The sequence below is a fragment of the Zalophus californianus genome, chromosome 14, assembly GCF_009762305.2.
Source record: "Zalophus californianus isolate mZalCal1 chromosome 14, mZalCal1.pri.v2, whole genome shotgun sequence".
Taxonomy (NCBI): Eukaryota; Metazoa; Chordata; class Mammalia; order Carnivora; family Otariidae; genus Zalophus; species Zalophus californianus.
In genome coordinates this window covers 37,863,260-37,887,508 of record NC_045608.1, presented here as the reverse complement: position 1 = coordinate 37,887,508, position 24,249 = coordinate 37,863,260, and the positions used below count along the sequence as shown (strand labels likewise).

General features: G+C 38.1%; 1 protein-coding gene across 6 annotated transcripts in view; it reads right to left on the bottom strand.

Moving 5' to 3' along the window:
- The window catches only part of L3MBTL4 (L3MBTL histone methyl-lysine binding protein 4), a 501,743-nt gene that overhangs the window by 302,094 nt on the left and 175,400 nt on the right, over positions 1 to 24,249 (bottom strand). For all 6 annotated transcript variants that reach the window (XM_027577144.1, XM_027577148.1, XM_027577147.2 and 3 more), the window contains exons 9-10: positions 22,731 to 22,885; positions 21,573 to 21,649 (exon numbers count right to left, since the gene is read on the bottom strand). In XM_027577144.1, the coding sequence (XP_027432945.1) occupies positions 21,573 to 21,649; positions 22,731 to 22,885 (232 nt within the window). The remainder of the gene's footprint in view (positions 1 to 21,572; positions 21,650 to 22,730; positions 22,886 to 24,249) is intronic.

Here is a 24,249-nt window from a genome sequence, read left to right as displayed (position 1 = left end):
CAATGAAGCTCCCTAATGGTCTTCCTTTAATCTGGCCTACTATTGCCAAATAAATGCATAGTTACATTGGGCAAGATGGCGGAGGAGTAGGAGACCTGGATTTCGTCTGGTCTCAGGAATTCACCTGAGTAGGGAACAAACCATTCTGAATACCTACGAACTCAAAAGGAGATCGAAGATAAAAGAGTAACAACACTCTGAACAGAAAAGCGACCACTTTCTGGAAGGTAGGATGTGCGGAGAAGTGAATCCGAGGCGATATTTGGGAGGATAGACAGCGGGGGAGGGGGCCTCCGTCGGCTGCTTCTGACAAGTGATAGAGCCACGGAGCTCAAAATCGGAACTTTTAGAAGCCGGCTCCGCTGAGGGACGTCGCTCCAGTGGCTAAGCAGGGGTGGAACCCTCACGGGACAGTGTGGTCTCAGGACCCTCGGGGTCACAGAAAGACTGGGGATGCCTAAGTGCGGCAGAGCTCCCAGGTATCGGAGCGGGGAAGCCGGCTGCAGAGACAGAGTCGAGGAGCAGGCTCGCAGCTCGGGGTTGCCATAAACCGTGATCCGCGGCCCAGTCGGGCCACTGCTCCTCCAGCAGGGACCCAACAAGCGGCAGAGCCGCGGAGACTCCCCTTCTTCCCCTGGGAGGAGCAGCACAGAAGCGCACTGCAGGGATCTGCTGGGTTTGGAGACTCCACACAGGGTCGGGTGCCAGAGATAGAAACGCTCGGTCACAGGCCGGGTGAGCACGGAGTGCGGCCGGAGACCAGGGAGACAGGAGTGACTGCTTTTCTCTGGGGGTGCACTGAGGAGCGGGGCCCCGAGTTCTCAGCTCCTCCGGGAGGAGATTGGGAGGCCACCATTTTCACCCTGGTCCTCCAAAGCTGTACCAGAGCTTGCAGGGAACAAAAGCTCCTGAGAGCAATCCGGAGCAGCTTACTTAGCCGGGACTCACAAGGGCGGGGCAATTCCGCCTCCGGCAAAGACATTTGGGAACCACGGCAACAGGCCCCTCCCCCAGAAGATCAGCACGAACAGCCAGCAAGCCAAGGCCAAGTTTACCGATCAAGGAGAACGGGAGAACTCCAGCGCTAGGGGAATACTGCACATAGAATTCATGGCTGTAATGTCCACAATAGCCAAACTGTGGAAAGAGCCAAGATGTCCATCGACAGATGAATGGATAAAGAAGATGTGGTATATATACACAATGGAATATTATGCAGCCATCAAAAGAAATGAGATCTTGCCATTTGCAACGACGTGGATGGAACTGGAGGGTGTTATGCTGAGTGAAATAAGTCAATCAGATAAAGACATGTATCATATGACCTCACTGATATGAGGAATTCTTAATCTCAGGAACAAACTGAGGGTTGCTGGAGTGGTCGGCGGTGGGAGGGATGGGGTGGCTGGGTGACAGACACTGGGGAAGATATGTGCTACGGTAAGCGCTGTGAATTGTGTAAGACTGTTGAATCACAGATCTGTACTTCTGAAACAAATACCGCAACATATTTTGAGAAAAAAAGAAAAAGAAGAAGATAGCAGGAGAGGAAGAATGAAGGGGAGTAAGTCAGAGGGGGAGACGAACCAGGAGAGATGATGGACTCTGAAAAACAAACTGAGGTTTCTAGAGGGGAGGAGGGTAGGGGGATGGGGTAGCCTGGTGATGGGTATTAAAGAGGGCACATTCTGCATGGACCACTGGGTGTTATGAACAAACAATGAATCATGGAACACTACACCAAAACAAATTATGTAATATATGGTGATTAACATAACAATAAAAAATTTAAAAAAAAAGAATTCATGGCTGTTTTACCATAATTCATTAGTTTTTCAAAGTTAATTTTTTAACTGTTTTTTTTTAATTTTCTTTTTCCCGTTTTCAAACATCTTATCAATCCCTTTTTTTAAAAAAAACATTTTTCATTTTTCATTTGTAGAGTCATATTTTTATCCCTTCATAGTAGATACCCTTACTTTTGGCATATATATATAAGTTGTTCTCTCTTTAAAATTTTGAGATACAACTTCTTCTAACAGATCAAAATATACCCTAAATCACTAGTGTATGGCATTGTTCTAGTCTCCTGCCTGATCACATTCTCTCCTTTTTTCTTTTTAAATCTTCTTCATTTTTAAAAACAACTTCTTATCAAGTCCTTTAATAAAATCTTTTATAATTTTCATCTTTACAATCATCTGCAATCCCTTCATTGTATCAACCCTTATTTTGTAATATATAAGTCTTTCTTCCTTTTAAAATTTTAGCAGGCACTTTCTTCTAACAGACCAAAGTATGCCCAAAACCTAGTGTGCGGCACTGATCTATGCACTAGCCTGATCATATTTGATCATATTTTGTTTTTTTGTTTTGTTTTCTTCTGTTTTCGTTTTTATCTATTTCTTTTTCCTTTTTTTTTTCTCTTCTTTCTTTCCCTTTCTTGTCCCCTGGTTTCAGGTCTTTTCTGATTTGTATAGAGTATATTTGCTGGAGACGTTGTTAACCTGTTAGGATTCTGTTCTCTCATTCATCAGTTCTCCTCTGGACAAAATGACAAGACGAAAAAAATCACCTCAGCAAAAAGAACAAGACGTAGTACCGTCTGCCAGGGACCTACTCAATACTGACATTAGTACAATGTTGAACCTAGAGTTCAGAATCATGACTTTAAAGATATTAGCTGGGCTTGAAAAAAGCGTGGAAGTTATTAGAGAAACCCTTTCTGGAGAAATAAAAGAACTATAATCTAACCAAGTCGAAATCAAAAAGGCTATTAACGAGGTGAAATCAAAAATAGAGGCTCTAACTGCTAGGATAAATAAGGCAGAAGAGAGAATCAGTGATATAGAAGACCAAATGATGGAAAATAAAGAGGCTGAGAAAAAGAGAGAGAAACAACTACAGGATCGTGAGGGCAGAATTCGAGAGATAAGCGATACGATAAGACGAAACAACATTAGAATAATTGGGATCCCAGAAGAAGAAGAAAGAGAGAGAGGGGCAGAAGGTATATTGGAGCAAATTATAGCAGAGACCTTCCCTAATGTGAGGAAGGAAACAGGCATCAAAATCCAGGAGGCACAGAGAACCCCTCTCAAAATCAATAAAAATAGGTCAACACCCCGACATCTAATAGTAAAACGTACGAGTCTCAGAGACAAAGGGAAAATCCTGAGAGCAGCTCGGGAGAAGAGATATGTAACCTACAATGGTAGAAATATTAGATTGGCAACAGACCTATTCACAGAGACCTGGCAGGCCAGAACGGACAGGCAGGATATCTTCAGAGCACTAAGCAAGAAAAATATGCAGCCAAGAATATTATATCCAGCTAGGCTCCCATTGAAAATTGAAGGAGAGATAAAAAGCTTCCAGGACAAAAAAAAACTAAAGGAATTTGCAAACACAAAACCAGCCCTACAAGAAATATTGAAAGGGGTCCTCTAAGCAAAGAGAGAGACTAAAAGCAGCACAGATCAGAAAGGAACAGAGACAATATACAGTAACAGTCACCTTACAGGCAATACAATGGCACTAAATTCATACTTTTCAATAGTTACCCTGAATGTAAATGGGCTAAATGCCCCAGGCAAAAGACACAGGCTATCAGATTGGGTTAAAAAACAAGACCCATCAATATGCTGTGTGCAAGAGACTCATTTTAGACCCAAAGACACCCCCACATTGAAAGTGAGGGGGTGGAAAACTATTTACCATGCTAATGGACACCAAAACAAAGCTGGGGTGGCAATCCTTATATCAGACAAATTAGATTTTAATACAAAGACTGTAATAAGAGATGAAGAAGGACACTATATCCTACTGAAAGGATCTATCCAACAAGAAGATCTAACATTATAAATATCTATGCCCCTAACATGGGAGCAGCCAATTATATAAGGCAATTAATAACAAAAGTAAAGAAACACATTGACAACAGTAAAATAATAGTGGGGGACTTTAACACTCCCCTGACTGAAATGCACAGATCATCTAAGCAAAACATCAACAAGGAAATAAAGACTTTAAATGACACACTGGACCAAATGGACTTCACAGACATATTCAGAACATTCGATCCCAAAGCAACGTAATACACATTCTTCTCTAGTGCCCATGGAACATTCTCCAGAATTGATCACATCCTAGGTCACAAATCAGGTCTCAACCGGTACCAAAAGATTGGGATTATTCCCTGCATGTTTTCAGACCACAAAGCTTTGAAACTAGAACTCAATCACAAGAGGAAAGTTGAAAAGAACTCAAATACATGGAGGCTAAAGAGCATCCTACTAAAGAATGAATGGGCCAACCAGGAAATTAAAGAAGAATTTAAATAATTCATGGAAACCAATGAAAATGAAAACACAACTGTTCAAAATCTTTGGGATCCAGCAAAGGCAGTCCTGAGAGGAAAGTATATAGCAATACAAGCCTTTCTCAAGAAACAAGAAAGGTCTCAAATACACAAGCTAACCCTACACCTAAAGGAGCTGGAGAAAGAACAGCAAATAAAGCCTAAACCCAGCAGGAGAAGAGAAATAATAAAGATCAGAGCAGAAATCAATGAACTAGAAACCAAAAGAACAGTAGAGCAGATCAACGAAACCAGGAGCTGGTTCTTTGAAAGAATTAACAAGATTGATAAACCAGTGGCCAGACTTACCAAAAAGAAAAGAGAAATGACCCAAATCAACAAAATCATGAATGAAAGAGGAGAGATCACAACCAACACCAAAGAAATAAAAACAATTATAAGAACATATTATGAGCAACTCTATGCCAGCAAATTAGATAACCTGGAAGAAATGGATGCATTCCTAGCGATGGATCAACTACCAAAATTGAACCAGGAAGAAAACCTGAACAGACCTATAACCACTAAGGAAATTGAAGCAGTCATCAAAAAATCTCCCAACAAAGAAAAGCCCAGGGCCAGATGGCTACCCAGGGGAATTCTATCAGACATTTAAAGAAGAATTAATTCCTGTTCTCCTGAAACTGTTCCAAAAAATTGAAATGGAAGGAAAACTTCCAAATTCATTTTATGAGGCCACCATTACCTTGATCCCAAAACCAGACAAAGACCCCCTCAAAAAGGAGAATTACAAACCAATAACCTTGATGAACATGGATGCAAAAATTCTCACCAAAATACTAGCCAATAGGATCCAACAGTATATTAAAAGGATTATTCACCATGACCAAGTGGGATTTATCCCTGGGCTGCAAGGCTGGTTCAACATCCGCAAATCAATCAACGTGATACAATACATTAACAAAAGAAAGAACAAGAATCATATGATCCTCTCAATAGATGCAGAAAAAGCATTTGACAAAGTACAGCATCCTTACTTGATCAAAACTCTTCAGAGTATAGGGAGAGAGGGTACATACCTCAATATCGTAAAAGCCATCTATGAAAAACCTACAGCGAATATCATTCTCAATGGGGAAAAGCTGAGAGCTTTTCCCCTAAGGTCAGGAACGCGGCAGGGATGTCCACTCTCACCACTGCTATTCAACATAGTATTAGAAGTCCTAGCCACAGCAATCAGACAACAAAAAGAAATCAAAGGCATCCAAATCAGCCAAGAAGAAGTCAAACTCTCACTCTTTGCAGATGATATGATACTGTATGTGGAAAACCCAAAAGACTCCACCCCAAAACTGCTAGAACTCATACAGGAATTCAGTCAAGTGGCAGGATAAAAAATCAATGCACAGAAATCAATGGCATTCCTATACACCAAAAACAAGACAGAAGAGAGACAAATCAAGGAGTCGATCCCATTTACAATTGCACCCAAAACCATAAGATACCTAAGAATAAATTTAACCAAAGAGGCAAAGGATCTGTACTCAGAAAACTATAAAATACTCATGAAAGTAATTGAAGAAGACACAAAGAAATGGAAAAACGTTCCATGCTCATGGATTGGAAGAACAAACATTGTGAAGATGTCAGTGTTACCTAGAGCAATCTACACATTCAATGCAATCCCCATCAAAATACCATCCACCTTTTTCAAAGAAATGGAACAAACAATCCTAAAATTTGTATGGAACCAGAAGAGACCCCGAATAGCCAGAGGAATGTTGAAAAAGAAAAGCAAAGCTGGCGGCATCAAAATTCCGGAATTCCAGCTCTATTACAAAGCTGTCATCATCAAGACAGTATGGTACTGGCACAAAAACAGACACATCGATCAATGGAACAGAATCGAGAGCCCAGAAACGGACCCTCAACTCTATGGTCAACTCATCTTTGACAAAGCAGGAAAGAATGTCCAATGGAAAAAAGACAGTCTCTTCGACAAATGGTGTTGGGAAAATTGGACAGCCACATGCATAAGAATGAAACTGGACCATTTCCTTACACCACACACAAAAATAGACTCCAAATGGTTGAAAGACCGAAATGTGAGACAGGAGTCCATCATCATCCTAAAGAGAACACAGGCAGCAACCTCTTCGACCTCAGCTGCAGCAACTTCTTCCTAGAAACATCGCCAAAGGCAAGGGAAGCAAGGGCAAAAATGAACTCTTGGGATTTCATCAAGATAAAAAGCTTTTGCCCAGCAAAGGAAACAATCCACAAAACCGAAAGACAACCGACAGAATGGGAGAAGATATTTGCAAATGACATATCAGATAAAGGGCTAGTATCCAAAATCTATAAAGAACTTATCAAACTCAACACCCAAAGAACAAATAATCCAGTCAAGAAATGGGCAGAAGACATGAACAGACAGTTTTCCAAAGAAGACATCCAAATGGGCAACAGACCCATGAAAAAGTGCTCAACATCGCTCGGCATCAGGGAAATCCAAATCAAAACCTCAATGAGATACCACCTCACACCCGTCAGAATGGCTAAAATTAACAAGTCAGGAAACGACAGATGTTGGCGGGGATGCGGAGAAAGGGGAACCCTCCTACGCTGTTGGTGGGAATGCAAGCTGGTGCAACCCCTCTGGAAAACAGTATGGAGGTTCCTCAAACAGTTGAAAATAGAGCTACCATACGATCCAGCAATTGCACTACTGGGTATTTACCACAAAGATACAAATGTAGGGATCCGAGGGGGTACGTGCACCCCAATGTTTATAGCAGCAATGTCCACAATAGCCAAACTGTGGAAAGAGCCAAGATGTCCATCGACAGATGAATGGATAAAGAAGTGGTATATGTACACAATGGAATATTATGCAGCCATCAAAAGGAATGAGATCTTGCCATTTGCTACAACGTGGATGGAACTGGAGGGTGTTATGCCGAGTGAAATAAGTCAATCAGAGAAAGACATGTATCCTATGACCTCACTGATATGAGGAATTCTTAATCTCAGGAAACAGACTGAGGGTTGCTGGAGTGGTGGGGAGGTGGGAGGGATTGGGTGGCTGGGTGATAGACATTGGGGAGGGTATGTGCTATGGTGAGCGCTGTGAATTGTACAAGACTGATGAATCACGGATCTGTACCTCTGCAACAAATAATGCAATATATGTTAAGAAAAAAAAAGAAGAAGAAGATAGCAGGAGGGGAAGAATGAAGGGGAGTATGTTGGAGGGGGAGACGAACCATGAGAGAGGATGGACTCTGAAAAACAAACTGAGGGTTCTAGAGGGGAGGTGGGTGGGGGGATGGGTTAGCCTGGTGAGGGGTATCAAAGAGGGCACATTCTGCGTGGAGCACTGGGTGTTATTCACAAAGAATGAATCATGGAACACTACATCAAAAACTAATGATGTAATGTATGTTGATTAACATAACAATAAAAAATTATTTAAAAAAATAATAAAAAACATAGTTACATTGAAGGTGTGATTACAAACTCCTCATTCTGGCTTTTTAAAGCCAGAAAATTGCCTCAACCTACCCAACCTACTAATTCTTTATTAATATTTCAAAACTGAAGTGGAACGCATACCAGAGTCCCATCCTCCAGACCTACCAGATAGTACTCCATGTTGTTTCAGCCACTAAGCTTGCAGTCATCTGTGACAGGGCAGGACACCATTATACCATTTTCTCCATGAAGCACGCACTTGTCTTTCTGACCAGGTGTTACTTTTTTGACTAATCTCCTTATTACCATGTATAACAGTTATTGTAAATTCAGTAGACTATCAGCTCCCAGGATCAAGAAAGGCTGCTCACCGTCCTTTCTACCCCAGCCTCCCTCATCGAGGTCCTGTATAATGAGAGTAACAGATGCACAATAACAGAACAGGAACCCACAACTCCAGTTACTGTACGTAAAAACTGAATACATAAGTAAGTCATGGGGCAGCATAAGTCAACTAATGAATGTAGAGGAAATAATGGAATTAGAAAATCATCATTTGTCAAGCATCATAATAATTACTAATTCATCTAATGAACATCAAAAGATGCTAAGAACTAGTGAAAGTTAGATGAAAAATAGAATAATCATACAATCTCAAAGTTGTACGCTTCCCACAATTAGGTATTAATTGCAAAAGGAAAAAGAGTAATTTTGCAGTGGAGAAATGGCACACACCATTTCAATCAAGTGATCAAAGGTAACAATAGCAGGAAAAGGACACCACCACCTGAGCAGATGCATTGCTTCTGGAATATTCCTCCCCTGGTGCATAATCCATCCACTCCTGAGTTAACATCAGACACACCCAAAGTGAAAAGTCTGTGACAAAAAATAACTGGCCTGTACTCTTCGAAAGTGCCAAGTTCATAAAAGTCAAGGAAAGATGATGAACTGTTGCAGATTAAAGAACACTAAAGAGACAGGACAAGTAAACACAGGTGATCCTGGATGAAATCTGTACATGTGTGCTTCACAGAGGATATTACCAGGTGACTGGCAAAATTTTCATTTTGGCAACTTAATCTCAAATGGTTTGGCAGGGAGTTTAGTTTTGCTGTTGTGACTTCTGAACCTCTAAAATTATTTCCAACTTTCAATAAAGTAGAAACATTTACAAGGCCAATCACACATCACTCTGAGCCTAATATTCTAAATCACTTCTCACCTCCTGCCCCCTGCTTCCCCTTCCCTACCCTGCAGTCTAGCATATTACTCAGACACCCATAATGTGAAGTTTCCAGGAACTTCCTTTTTTACAGAAGTGCCTATCGTTCCTTCTGCCTAACATCCTCATCGACACCACTTCTCAGGTGAAAGTCTGCCTGCCCTCCGAAGACTAACATCAACACTGCTTCCATTGTTCCCCCGTGAAGATGTCCACACACAGAACTGGAGCTCACACTTCCCTCTCCTGCATCCCCGGTGCTCTGCTGAAAATGTCCCAAGCCCATGTGGAGGGGGGCTGCAAGCAGCATGGGGAAAAGACAACGGCGTTCGTGAGGTCTACTACCAGGGCCTGCCACCTAACTCCTTCACAGCACATGAAAGGTCAAGGACCAGTTATCTGACGCTCTCGGGACCTCAGGTCTTCCACTATGAAATTGAAATATCTGACAAAATCTTCACAAAATTGCCACGAAAACAAATAAATGTGTGAAGTCATATCGGGCAGTCAAGAAAAATGAGATCCAAAAATAAGATTCCACTTCACACTCGTTAGGATGGCTATGAACAAGAACATAGAGACGAGTGTTAACAAGGATAGAGAGAAACCGAAGGCCTCACACATTCCCCAGGGGAAGGTAAAACTGTGCTAAAGAGTCTGGCAATTACTCAGTAAGTCAAAAGCAGAATTGCTAAATGACCCAGCAACTCCACTCCTAAGTATATACCCGAGAGAACTGGAAACATTCATGCAAAAACTCTCACACAATGTTCACAGCAGTATTATTCAAAGTAGCCAAAATGAGGTAACAACCCAAATGCCCATTAGCTGATAAATGGATACACAAATTGTGGCTTATCTACAATGAGATAATATCTGGAATTAAAAAGAAGTGATGTGCTGATCCATGCTACAACACGGATGAACTCTAACATCATTATGCTAAATGAAGAAGCCAGGCATGAAAGGCCACGTTACAGAATTCTACTTACATGAACTATTCAGAATAGGCACATCTATAAAGACAGAAGGTAGATTAATGGTTGCCAAGGGCTGAGGGGAATGGAGGGTTGGGGCATAATAGCTAAATTGTTCAGGATTTCTTTTTGAGGTAATGGAAACATTCTAAAATTAAATGCAGTGATGGTGGTTACACAAATCTGTAAACATGTTAAAAATCACCAAATTGTACACACTAAATGGATGAGTGGTATAGTGTGTGAATTCCATCTCAACTGTGGTTTACAGAAATAGATAGATCCCTTCCTTCATCATGTTTTATACTTATTTGGTTCTTCCCCTTCAGTAAGCACAGAAGTCACTATGGAGATGTTTGCTGAATTGAATCTGACTTTGGATTCAGAGTGTGCTTCAAATGTGAACAGCAGTCTGCATTTGGAGGGCACTCTATGCAGGACTGTCATCCTTCCCCAGGGGACGTGGTCCTGCTGTCAGGTAGAGGAGCCCGCACAGCCATCATCTTCCTGCAGGGCTTCCTGTCCCCCCGCCCAAATTAAGCAGGAGGATGGATGGTGTGGAGGCTCCTGTCGTGGACTGCACAACAGATTTTCACACAAGTAATCCTGCTGTTGAGAAAACAATCTTCACAATACTGTTTTGACCAGTGAACAAGCCACACCAAGCAACGTAGAGTATTAGGAATTTCATATACATTACAAAGCAGTCAGAGTTACTTTAGCAATGCCATTCAAAAGAACTGAAAAAGCAAAAAATATAACTTTCCCCTGACAATCTATTTAATATTCTTTCATAGACAGCTCTAGTTTTTAACTGTACAGACTTGGCCATACCATGAACCCCTAGTACTATGCTACTAGGGGATTTTACTTCAACAAAAGAATGAGACTTGCCCCTCTTTATAAGGAGGTGACTCTTAACAGGACATTGCCTGCTCATCACCACGTGAAACTCAAGAGCTCACTATGAGACCCAACAAACCTTCTGGAAAGGAGCTTCTCTCCTTCAGATGCTAAAGGATCTGCCTAACAACTTTTTGTTATTTTGTAACTTCAGGTAAATTCCAGCAGATTGCTACTTCTGAAGGAATAGAAGCCCATACTTTTTTAGTCCTCTGTAGAAAGATACTGAATAGAATATGTAACACCTTGTATTAAATTTGTATCAGTGAAAAGCACTTTTACATTTTAAAAACTGACCTTTTTTTCTCTTTCTCTCTCTGAAAAGGCTCTTTTATCTGGAATCTATGAGAATCTGAATATACACCAGGGGCAACTATACAGATCAGCACACACTGTTCTACTTTCAAGCACCCTAATCGTTCTCAGATGTGCAATTACACACACATGTAGAATCTATAACTAATATAGCAAATACATTTTCTTCTGACAACAATGTAATTACAGCCATAAAATAAAATTTAATGTAAAATTCTATAGCCATAAATGATGCTTAAAATATAAATTCACTTAAAGTAAAATAACTACAGCTAACAAGCTGTGGTGCTAAGTTGCTAACAGAAACAAATCATTCATACAGATAATATTAATTTCTTTTTATCTTCTACTATGTTCAAACTCTAAAACTATATACATAAATAAAAAATACATATGACATCTAATATATTACATATATTTCCTCTCTCCTTGCCCCAGCCTTGTCACAGCAGAGGGAATATCTGAAGATCATGTGTGTTGGTTGATTTTTCTTTTAAAATCTCATGTTCAAATTCCCATTTGTGGACTATCTGAGTACACAGCAGTCTATTATCCTGTTTCAGGGCCCCCTCTACTATCCATTGTTTCAAACCTTTCCTCTCTTAATAGGGACCTAACATCTTTGGTCACTCATGTTTTCACACAAACCTACAAGCTAGCATAATCATAACCCATCATAAGCTTTAGGCAATTTCGTTTACTGCTAAGCTTTAACTGCCTTCACCCAATGTTTGCTCACTTTTCCTCTGTATATATTTTCATTACACTCCACTCTCTTGTTCATACTTTGATTTAATGGCTGGTCTACTTGAATTTTTATTTTACATATCACCACATCAAATGGGAAGCCTCCTGTGGTCCAATGTGGTCCTGTGGCCATGAAGGGTCAACCCCCTCCAACACCATAAGAAGAAACCCCTTTATGACACAGTTGAGTCCCTCCTAAAGATAAACAATCATACTGTGGATGAACACCTTATATAACGAAGCATTGGACTCAAAGTTTATCCTGTTTTTCTTTAGCACTCTTAGCAGCCTTAGATACACTGCTGGGAATAAAAACATTTTAAAAGGGTACATGAAATTTATCCCAGGAATATAAGACTGGGTCAGTATATAAAAAGCAATAAATATAATAACACCATATTAATATAATAAATAACTACTTTTTCATTATAAAACAAACCAGGAACAGAAAGGAACTTCCTCAATCTGGTGAAGGGCATCTACAAAAAAACAGCAGCAAACACCACACTTTATGTATAAAGACTGAGCATTCCCCTAAGATTAGGAACAAGAAGATGATGTCTCATCTTGCCACTACTATTGAACAAAGCACTAGAAGGTCTAGTCAGAGGATTTAAGGAAACAATAAAAGGCATCCAAAATGGAAAGAAAGAAGTAAAAATTTCACTAGAGAGGGCATAATTTTGCATAGAGAAAATCCTAAAGAATACACACACACACACACACACACAATATTAGAGCTGATAAATCCAGCAAGGTTCAGAATATAAGATCACAGTACAAAAATCAATTATATTTCCACACAACAGCAATGAATAATCTAAAGATGAAATTAAGGAAACAATTCCATTTACAATAGCATAAAAATGAAAAGACCAGGAAAAGACATGACAAGAAAACTAAATACCAATACCCCTTCTGAATATCAATACAAAAATCCTCAGCAAGACAGTAGCAAACTGAATTCAACAGCACATTTAAAGGATTATACACCATGAAACTATGGGGTGGAAAAACTCCCACATAATCATTTCAATAGATACAACAAAAGCATTAGACAAAAATCAATATCCTTTCATGATAAAAACAGTCAAAACTAAAAGTAAAGGGAACTTTCTTAACATGATACAGGGCATTTACTAAAAATCTACAAATAACATCATGCATAATGGTGAGAGACAGATTTTTCTGGCCTAAGATTAGGAAAAAGACAAGAATGCCATTCACCACTATATTCAATGATGTACTGGAAGTCCTAGCCAGAACAATTAGACAAGAAACAAAATTAAAGGCATTCAAGTCGGAAATTTTAATCTTTTAGAATTTTGCTCCTTTGACAGAATACACAATTCTATGTAAGAAAATCCCATAGAATCCACACATTAAAAAAAAACTAGTAGAGTTAATAAATTAATTCAGTAAAGTTGCAGAATATAAAATTAGCTGTGTTTCTCTATTCCAGAAATAAACAATTCCAAAGGGAGATAAATAAAACAATTTCATTTACAATACATTCCAAAATAATAAAATACGTAGGAATAAGTTCAACCAAGGATGTAAAAAAGACTTATAGACAGAAAACTAAAACATATCACTGACAAATTATTAAAGATCTTAAAAAGTGGGGTGCCTGGGTGGCTTAGTCGGTTAAGTGTCTGCCATCGGCTCAGATCATGATCCTAGAGTCCTGGGATCGAGCCCAGCATTGGGCTCCCTGCTCAGTGGAAAGCCTGCTTCTCCCTCTGCAACTCACCCCACTCTTGCTCATTCTCTCTCTCTCAAATAAATAAAATCTTAAAAAAAAAAAAACCTTAAAAAGTAAAAAGACATCCCATGTTCATGGATTGGAAAACTTAATACTATTGAGATGGCAATACTCCCTAAAGCCATCTATATTCAATGTAACACTTATCAAAATCCCAACAGTCATTTCTCCAGAAATGGGAAGTCCAATCCTCAAATTCATACAGAACTGCAAGGCACCATGTGCAGCCAAAAAAATCTTGAAAAATAAAAACAAAGTTGTAGGATTCACATTTCAGATTTCAAAACTATCTACAAAACTATAGTGATCAAAAGAGTGTGGCACATCCTAGCTGATGCAATATTGTAAGAAAAGGAAATAGAAGGTATATTCATTGGGAATAAAAATATAAAACTTTGCTCACAGATGATACGATTGTTTGTGTAAATATCCAAAAACATAGACAAAAAACCTCCTGGAACCAATAAGCAATTATAGCAAGGTTGCAGGTTACAAGGTAAATAGGTAAAAGCCAACTGCTTTTCTGTGTATCAGCAATGATCAAGTGAAATTTGAAATAAAAAACACCATTTACATTAGCACACAAAACAATGAAATAGGTATAAGATCTAACAAAATATGTACAAGGTCTAATGAGGAAAGCTTTAAAAATCTGTGAAATAAATCAATGAACTAAATAAATGGAGAGATATTCCATGTTCATGGATAGGAAGACTCAATATTGTCAAGATGACAGTTCTTCTCAACTTGACCTATAGATTCAATGCAAGCCCAGTGAAAATCCCAGCAAGTTATTTTGTGAATATTGACAAGTATTCCAAGGTTTATATGGAGAAGTGAAAGATTCAGAAGAGCCACACAATATTAAAGTAGAACAAAGTTGAAGGACTAAAATTATACAACTTTAAGACTTACTGTACAACTAGTATACTTGTATATAATCAAGACAGCATAGTATTGGCAAAAGAACAGACAAATAGCTCAATGGAACAGAACAGAGAGCCCAGAAATAGACCCACATAAGTATAGTCAACTGATCTTTGACAAAGGAGCAAAGGCAATACAATGGAGCAAAGACAGTCTTTTCAACAAATGGTGCTGGAACAACTGGACATCCACATGCAAAAAAAAAAAAAAAAATGAATTGGGCACCTGGGTGGCTCAGTTGGTTAAGCGACTGCCTTCAGCTCAGGTCATGATCCTGGAGTCCCGGGATCGAGTCCCACATCGGGCTCCCTGCTCAGCAGGGAGTCTGCTTCTCCCTCTGACCCTCTTTCCTCTCGTGCTCTCTATCTCTCATTTCTCTCTCTCAAATAAAAAATTAAATCTTTGGAAAAAAAGTTCTTAAAAAAAATAATGAATCTAGACAAAGATCTTATACCTTTCACAAAAGTTAACTCAAAATGGATCACAGACGGAAATGTGAAATGCAAAATAATAAAACTCCTAGAAGATAACAGGAGAAAACCTAAATGATCCTGAGTTTGGTCTTGATTTTTTTAACAGGACACCAAAGGCACAATCCATGAAATAAATAACTGATAAGATGGACTTCACTAAAATTAAATTTTTCAACTCTGCTAAAGACACTGTTAAGGGAAGGAAAAGACAAGTCACAGACTGGGAGAAAATATTTCAAAAGACACATATGATAAAAACTTGTTCAAAATATACAAAGAACTCTTAAAACTCAACAATAAGAAAACAAACAACCTGACTAAAGATGGGCTAAAAACCTTAACAGACATCTCACCAAAGGAGACTTACAGATGGCAAATATACATATGAAAAGATGCTCCACACATCATATGTCCTCAGAGAAATGCAAATTAAAAACAAGATACTACTACACACCTATTCAAATGGCTGAAATCCAAAACACCAAATGCTGGTGAGGATGTAGAGTAACAGGAATTCTCATATAATGCTGGTGTAAATGTAGTGTAACCATCACTTTGGAAGATAGTTTAGCAGGTTCTTATGAAACTAAACATCCTCTTACCACACCATTCAGCAATATCACTCTCTGTTATTTATCCAAGGAGTTGAAAACATGTCCACACAAAAATCTGCACATGGGTGTGTACAGTAGCTTTATTCATAATTGCCCAAACTTTGAAACAACGAAGATGTGTTTCAGTAGATGAATGGATAAATAATCTGAGAAACACCCAGACAATGGAATATTATTCAGCACTAAGAAGAAGTAAGCTACCAAGCCCTGAGGAGACATGGAGGAACCTCAAATGCATATTCCGAAGTGAAAGAAGCCAGTCTGAAAAGGCTACCTACTGTATGGTTCCAACTATATGACATTTCGGAAAAAGCAAAATGATAAAGACAGTAAAAAGATCAGTGGTTGCCAAGGGTTTGGGGGGTGAGAGAGAGGATGAGGCAGAACACAGAGGATTTTTAGGGCAATGAAAATATTCTGTATCATACCAAAATGATAGCTACTCATTATGCATTTGTCCAAACCCATAGAACACACAACACCAAGAGTGAATCCTAAACAAACTATCTACTTTTGGGTGATAATGATGTGTCAATGTAGGTTCATCAATTCTAACAGATGTACCACTGTGGTGGGCAATGGTGATACTGGAGGTTGGCTATGCATGTGTGAAGGCAGGGGTATAAAGGATATCTCTGTACCTTCTCTCAACTTTTCTGTGAACTTACATTTTTCTAAAAAATAAAGTAAAAAAAAAAAAAAAACAGGATAATATTGACATAAGGATAGTTTTATAGACCAATGGAATAGAATGAAGAGTCCAGAAATGAACCTAAACATCTATGGCCAACTATGTTTCAACAATGGCGCCAAGACCATATGATAGGAAAATTGTTTCTTTAACAAATGGTACTGGTTAAACTGGATAACCAAATGCAAAAGAATGAAGCTGAACCACTACCTTACTTCATATACAAAAATTAAATCAATATGGATCAACAACTCAAATATAAAAGCTGAAACTATAAAATCCATAGAAAAAAACATAGGGGTAAATCCTCATGACCTCAAATTTGGCAATGGATTCCTAGATTTAATACCAAAGCACAAGCAACAAAAGAAAAAATAGATAAGGTGGACCATCAAAATTAAAACTATTTTACAGCAAAAAACATTATCAAGAATGTGAAAATACAATCTATAGAATAGGAGAAAACATTTGCAAATCATTTATACAATATGGGTTTCACATCCAGAATACAATAAAACACTGTCACAGGGGTGCCTAGGTGGCACAGTTGGATAGAAGTCTGGCTCTCAGTTTCAGCTCTGGTTGTGATCTCAGGGTCTTGGGATTGAGCCCCATGTTGAGTTCCATCCTCAACATGGAGCCTGCTTGAGACTCTCTCCTTCTCCCCCTGCCCGCCCCCCCGCACATGCATGCTCTTTCTTTCAAATGAATAAATCTTAAAAAAATCCTCACAATAATAAAAATAATATAGTAAATGGACAAAATATTTAAACAATATATAAATAATAAAAATACAACCCAATTTTTTTAAATAGGCAAAGGATTTGAATAACTATTTCTTAAAAGATGCAAATAGCCAACAGCCACATGAGCTACACCACTGGTCATTAGGGAAATATAAATCAAAACCACAGTAAGATACCACTTCACACCCAGTAGGATGGTTTTAATCAAGAAAACAGAAAATAACAAGTTGGCAAGGATGTTGAGAAATAATCATTGCCATATGTTGCTAGTGGGAATGTAAAATGGCACAGGTACTTCAGAAAACAGCTGTCAGTTCCTCAAAATGCCAAACACAGAATTATCATATGACCCAGCAATTCTCCTCCTGGGTATACACCAAAGAGAAGACAAGACACAGGTCCACACAGAAAACTACACACAAATGCTCACAATAGTATTAGTTATAATAGGAAAAAGTACAAATGTCCATACAAATGTCCATCAACAGATGAATAGCCAAACCAATCATAATATATGAATATACTGGAAAAGTATCCAATCATAAAAAGGAATGAATTACTGATACATGCTACAACTTGTATGAACCTTGACATTACACTAAGTGAAAGAAGTCAGACACTAGAGGTCATGTATTACAGTATTCTTTTTGTATATAACATGTATAATATATCAAGAATATGAAAATCCACAGAAAGCAGAGTAGAGGTTACCAGGGGATGGGAGACAAGGAGTGGGGAGTGTCTACTTAGTAAGTACAGATGTTTTTATTGGGTGATGAAAGGTTTTGAAATTAGAGAGAGCTGGTGGTTGCATAACATTCTGAATACACTACCACTAAATTATACACTTTAAAATGGTTAACTGTATGTCATGTAAATTTCACTTCAACTAAAAAAGAAGAGAACACTTCGGAACAAATTTAATAAAGTGCAAGACTTGTAAACTAAAAACTGTAAGATATCATTGAAAGAAAGTTAAAGACCTACATAAGTGGAAAGATGTCCCATGTTCATGGACTGAAATTTGTAATATTTTTGAGATGGCTACCCCCAAAACTGATCTACAGACCAAGTCCCTATTAAAATCCCCATTGGCTTTTTTGGACAGAAATCGGCAAGCTGATTCTAGAATTCATAGGGACATATTTGCAAGTGACTCAAAACAGCCAAAACGATCTTGGAAAAGAACATAAAATAGAGTTAAAGGACTCACAATTTCACAATATTTACTACAAAGCTACAGTAATCAAGATGGTGCGGTGCTGGCATAGTAGGGCAGACATATAAAGGAATGGAATAGAATGGAGAATCTGGAAATAAACTCATCTGTCTATAGTCAACTGTTTTTCAATAATTCTGCCAAGACCAATCAATGGGAAAGAAAAGTCTTTTATGACAAGTAACCATGGATTAGGCAGTGCTTTCTTAGACACCAAAAGTACAACAAAAGAAAAAACAGATAAATTGGGCTTCATCAAAATTAAAACTTTTGTACTTTAAAAAAAGCCATCAAGAAAGTGAAAACAATAATGTCTAATATCCAAAGAACTCTTACAACTCAATAATAGAAGGACAAATAACCCAACTCAAAAATGGGCAAACAATGTGAACAGATATTTCTTGAAAGAAGATACATAAATGGCCAATAACCACAGGAAATGATGTTCAACGTCATTAGTCATTAGAGAAATGAAAGTTGAAAGCACAATGAGATCTAACTTCACACCCACCAAGATGGTTATAATCAAGAAGACAATAAATAACATGGTGAGGATGTGGAGAAACTGGAATTCTCATTCATTGTCAGTGGGAAGGTATACTGTACAGCTCCTTTGGAAAATAGTTTGTTAATTACTCAAACAGAGAATTACCTTATGACTTAGTGATTCTAGGCCTAGAATTATACCCAAAAGAAATGAAAACTTATCACTCAAAAACTTGTACATGAAAGCTTATAGCAGCTTTACTCATAATAGTCAAAAAGTGAAAACAAACCAAATGTCCGTCAACTAATGAATGCATAAGCAAAATGTGGCATATCCACAAACTAAAATAGTATTTGTAAACAAAAGGAATGATGTACTGAGACATCCTACAATATGAACTCTGAAAACATTATACTAAGTGAAAGAAGCCAAGACACAATAGGCCATATACTGTGTGATTCCATGTATGCCAAGTGTCCAGAATAGTCAAATCCACAGAGATATAAAATAGAGTAGTGGTTGCCTAGGCCTGAGAGGGAGGAGAGAATGAGGAGTGACTGAGTACAGGAGCATATTCTTTTGGGGGTGATGAAAATCTCTGGCAGTAGATAGAGATGATGGTTGTACCACCTTGTGAATATACTAAAACCACTGAAATACACACTGTAAGGGTGAAATTTATAATAAGTGAATTATATCTCAATAGAAAAAAAAGTAGGTAAAGAATTTACTGCAGAGAAACAGAGTATTATATGAATTGGAGCTTGGGGAGGGCAGTATTTTAGTATATAAAAACACTCCGTAATGTGTAAAAAATACTATCAAGTAGACGAGATTTAGAGGTAGGTTAACTGGAAGATTCTAATTCAGACATTATATACCAGGATGAAATCTCCTCAGATTTTTAAACCTACATTTTAGGGAAGAAAATATGACCCTGAAGTGAAGACTTTCTATCACTAAATTGGTCTTTGGCTACAACTCTTACTCAAATCTCGGCATCGTGACGATGTTTGTATACGCAATCAATTCTATGGGGAAAACCATAAATCTGGGTTGAGTTCCGTTGTTCCTTTACTGACTTTATGAACTAAATAGTCTCCTACACCATCAAGCAGAGCCTTAATTAAAGCCTTGGCCTTATCTGGGGTATGGGAGATTTGCCCCCTCGCTCCTCAGTTCATGTTAGTGATGGAAAGATTCTGGACATACAATTCTTAAAAAAGTGCCACACTATTTCCAGACTGACACAGCACCAGGAGACAAGGTGATGAACCAGTGGTTAACCACTGACTGTATCCATGAAGTGTAGTAAGAATAACCTGCAGGTAGCAGAGAAGTTTTTCCACTAGAGGAAAATGGGAAACAGAGTGTGCTGGACCTCCAGACACACCAATTCAAACCACATATTCTGAGATCTGACAAACATTTCACCTCATCTTGAAAAACATTATTCTAAAGTTAGCTTTAGCCAGTTTTATAGAAAAATAGCACAAACAACTCTAAATTTGCATATCAAAATCAAATTTGAGAAGATGTTATATATTTTATAAAAACTTTTCTAGATTAATTGGATAGTTTAAATAGGTTGTGTTTTTTTAAAGTTTGGTTTGATTTAGTTTATTGATTGTTTTAAATTTTTGAATTTTTTTTCACTGAACTCATAAATTTGATGACAAATCCTAATCATTTTTCTGTATTAAGGAAAAAAACATTAAAACATCAAATTTCCAGAATCATTCAAATCAAAACATTAAACATCTGCTCCATTCTAGAATGGCATGTTACATACTCTATATTTTTTTTAAAGATTTATTTATTTATTTTTCAGAGAGAGCAGGAGCAGGAGAGGCAGATGGAAAGGGGCAGTGGGAGGGGAGAGGGAGAGAGAATATCAAGCAGACTCCACGCTGAGTACTGAACCCAACACGGGGCTTGATCCCAACACCCTGAGAACACGACCCGAGCCCAAACCAGGAGGTGGACCCCTCACAGATGCCCCCATACTCTACATTTCTTCCTGCACATTTTTTATTGAAAGAAGTCGGTTTCTCCTAGAATACTTATTTTAAAAATGCTAAGCTTAAACAACCACTATATCTAATCAATTTTGAAATTAGAAAACATAAATTTGATACAGAAAGTTTCTAAATACTTAATATTTCTGTAATGAGAAAAAAATATAAATAACTAGAAAGAGTCCCTGCTGTGGTGTTTAGCAGAACCATCAAATTGGTTTGGTGAAGAGGTCTGGCGAGTCTCAAGACTAATGTTTAATTCTCACTCCTTAGATTTCTACATTTCTTCATTTAACTCCAAAGAATATTTAATAAACTTATAATTCAATTCCTGGATTAGCATAAGTTATAAGATAGATTATGTAGGTGGAAACAGCTAGCTTTAAATACTGATCTGCAGCAATGGTACGCATTTCATTGGATAAAAATTTTTAGCAACATTTTTTTAAATGGCTGCCTAATACATCTTTATATACCAAGTCCATTTTCATTACAGGAAAGACGAGCAGATTTCAGACATGTGGGTTACTGGGTGATCAAAACAACCTTGCACAGTAATTTTATCATACACTTTGTATTAAAATCTGGTTTGCATAAACAAAAAAAATAAGAACAGCCATCGCCACTTACACAGAGATGCCTTCAAAGAAAATGCAGCCAGCCCACTTACCTTGGGGTGCTATCAGAGTTCTTCCATTCTCCTGACACCAACCGACTGGCTGAACATAAGGGCTATTTACATCACACCTGCAAAACAGGATTCTATTTCAGATCCTACACAAGTCAATGCCAGAGAAAGAATCCAAGAGTAATGACCATTCTAGATACTAAGAGACACCATGGAAGATGTAACTACATAGCTAAAATATTTTATAGCTAAATAGAATTAGAAATAATTTTTAGTATTGTGTTTTATAAGCTAAGTGACCAAACTTCTCTTTTACCTAATTTTCTTGAAATTTAAAAGTATTTTCAAAAAGCGTTTGACTAGAACCTGAACTGCCAGTGTTAACCCCAAAGAGTGAACATTTTAATAAGCCTCTCCTACCACTTCTTGCTAACAGCAAGGGAAAATATTAATAGGCTGGCCTAAAGTTTAATGGGACAGATCAGACTCCATATGCCTCCAATTTCCTCCTCCTCCCATTCAAGGAACACAGACCATTCTACCTAAGACACACAGAACAATTAATCCATGCTCTGCTTCTTAGTTCAATGAAGAAAACAGGGCCCCCCCATGCACATGAAGAACCGCAGCCTTAGGCAGACACTTGGCAGTTATTCAGGATATACTGTGAAGAAATGCTAAAAAATGATTTTTGCCATTTCCTCTTCCATATTTCAGGTTTTTACCCAGAAAACCTTTTTTAACTCATGCAATGTTAGTTTAATGGTATCGTAGCCTATGTTTTCTCTGCTCCCCACAGGCTTTCAAATAATTCACTCCATTCTCCCTGTGAATCTTCCCTTTCAAAAATACGACAGGCTGAGTTCAACATTTTTCAGAAAAAAAAATACTGCAAGTCCTTAACTTCCTCTTCATAGAAATGCCTCCCTTACAAACTAGACACAACATAGTGAAGTGCCCTGACCTGGTCATATTATTTCAGATGAGGCCTCATTAGGTAACCTCTCATAGAGTGGAGAAGTTTCTTGGGCACTTTAATTCGGCAATTCATGTGGAACACAAGGTAATGAAAAGTCGGCCACTAAATTCCGGATGTTCATTACTCTAAGAACAGCAAGGACAGTGACAGTACCGGAAGGAAAATAAATTCTTAATACCAAGCATGAACACACAAAAATAAAATGCATATTGGTGTCTCACCAGTAATCGTAACTATCATCCCAATTGTCAAAATGCACTAGTAAGCGATCTTCAACAATATCGGCTATGGTTGCCACACACACCAAGGAAGGGTTCTTCCTGTCGACGGCCTCCAGCTTCATTCCAACCTGAAATTCTTTAGGCATTGGCCCATTCTAACACAGCACCAGAGGAAAGAGGCACAAAAAGAAACAGGACACCAAATAGGACTGAGCTGCTGTCAAAACTTCTATGTTTAGCATTAGAACAGTCTACAGGCAACACTTACCCTCCAGAATGAAGCCAGCAAATGCTAGTACAAATATTCCAACAAACTGTTACGAAGTTAAATTCATAACAAAACCCAGGAAACTAGTAGATTTTACCTTGTACTTTTTCGCTTTTGTTGGCAAGTAAGTTATATTTCCCTCATCACTTTCATTTTCCTTTTTCAGTTCTTAGAAGGAATCATATTAATTTTAAAATATGATGTCTACTGGATAGAGGAGTATCAAATAATTTTCTCTGCTCCCCACAGACTTGTACAGTTTCCAAATACCAGTATTCGGAGAAATAGTAAAGATAGGCTCTTTAGCACCAAATTTATCATTTACTTTGATGAGATCTGAAAACAGCGGCTTTCTCAATATTTAAGAAACACATGCACAAATCTACAAATAAACCTATACTTGAAAAAAATCCAAATGCTTCTTTTAGTATCCATACACATTTTTCATGGTAAAAAACAATAAGGACTATGATTTAAAGTAACATTACGATAACAAAACCCCACTTTTTGTACCAGTGTAATTAGCTAGTCCTCGGATTTAGAAAGTATACATACAGTATCTGGGGACTAGACAGTTTTTTCTACCTCTTTACTATCTATACTGAACCCTGCTTTTTGTTTTTCTTTAGCACATTACATCTTTAAAAGCAATTTCCCATTTCTATTACTTTCTTTCCTTGGTACAATTCTATGAAACACACAGAGCAGTTGTATAACATTGATTTCAAGATCAGGGTGATTGTCCTACAAAGGGACACACAGCCAGCAGGTGGCAGGGTAATGCTAGGCTTCCCTGCCCCCTTCTCTGGTGTGTGTCCAGGGACCCAGAGGAGGCAGGGGCTACACCTTATTCTCGTTCTCTCCTGAAGAGCTGGTAGGTTGCTGGGGACACAGATGGCAAAACAAATGTGCTCTACCCAAATCTTCATATTCCCCTTGAATCTGCAGGAAATGTCACCCTCATTCTCATTACACATAAATCCAACTAGGCTGGGTTTATTCAAAGCCTACCTGTGGTATCTACTACTGGTCTGAAAACACCAAAGCTAAGTTCAAAAGAGTAACTCACTGGAAGCAAAAAGAAGAAACATTTCCAAAAGGCATTTTAAATTTTAGCAGGATTTAAATATAAAGTCTTCAACTCTCTGCATCTAAATATTAAGTATTAAATTGCACATATTTAAAAGTGGGAGAAAGACACGTCTATTGGAAACTGACAAATTAAGTGAGAAAAGTCATAGGAAGCTAAGG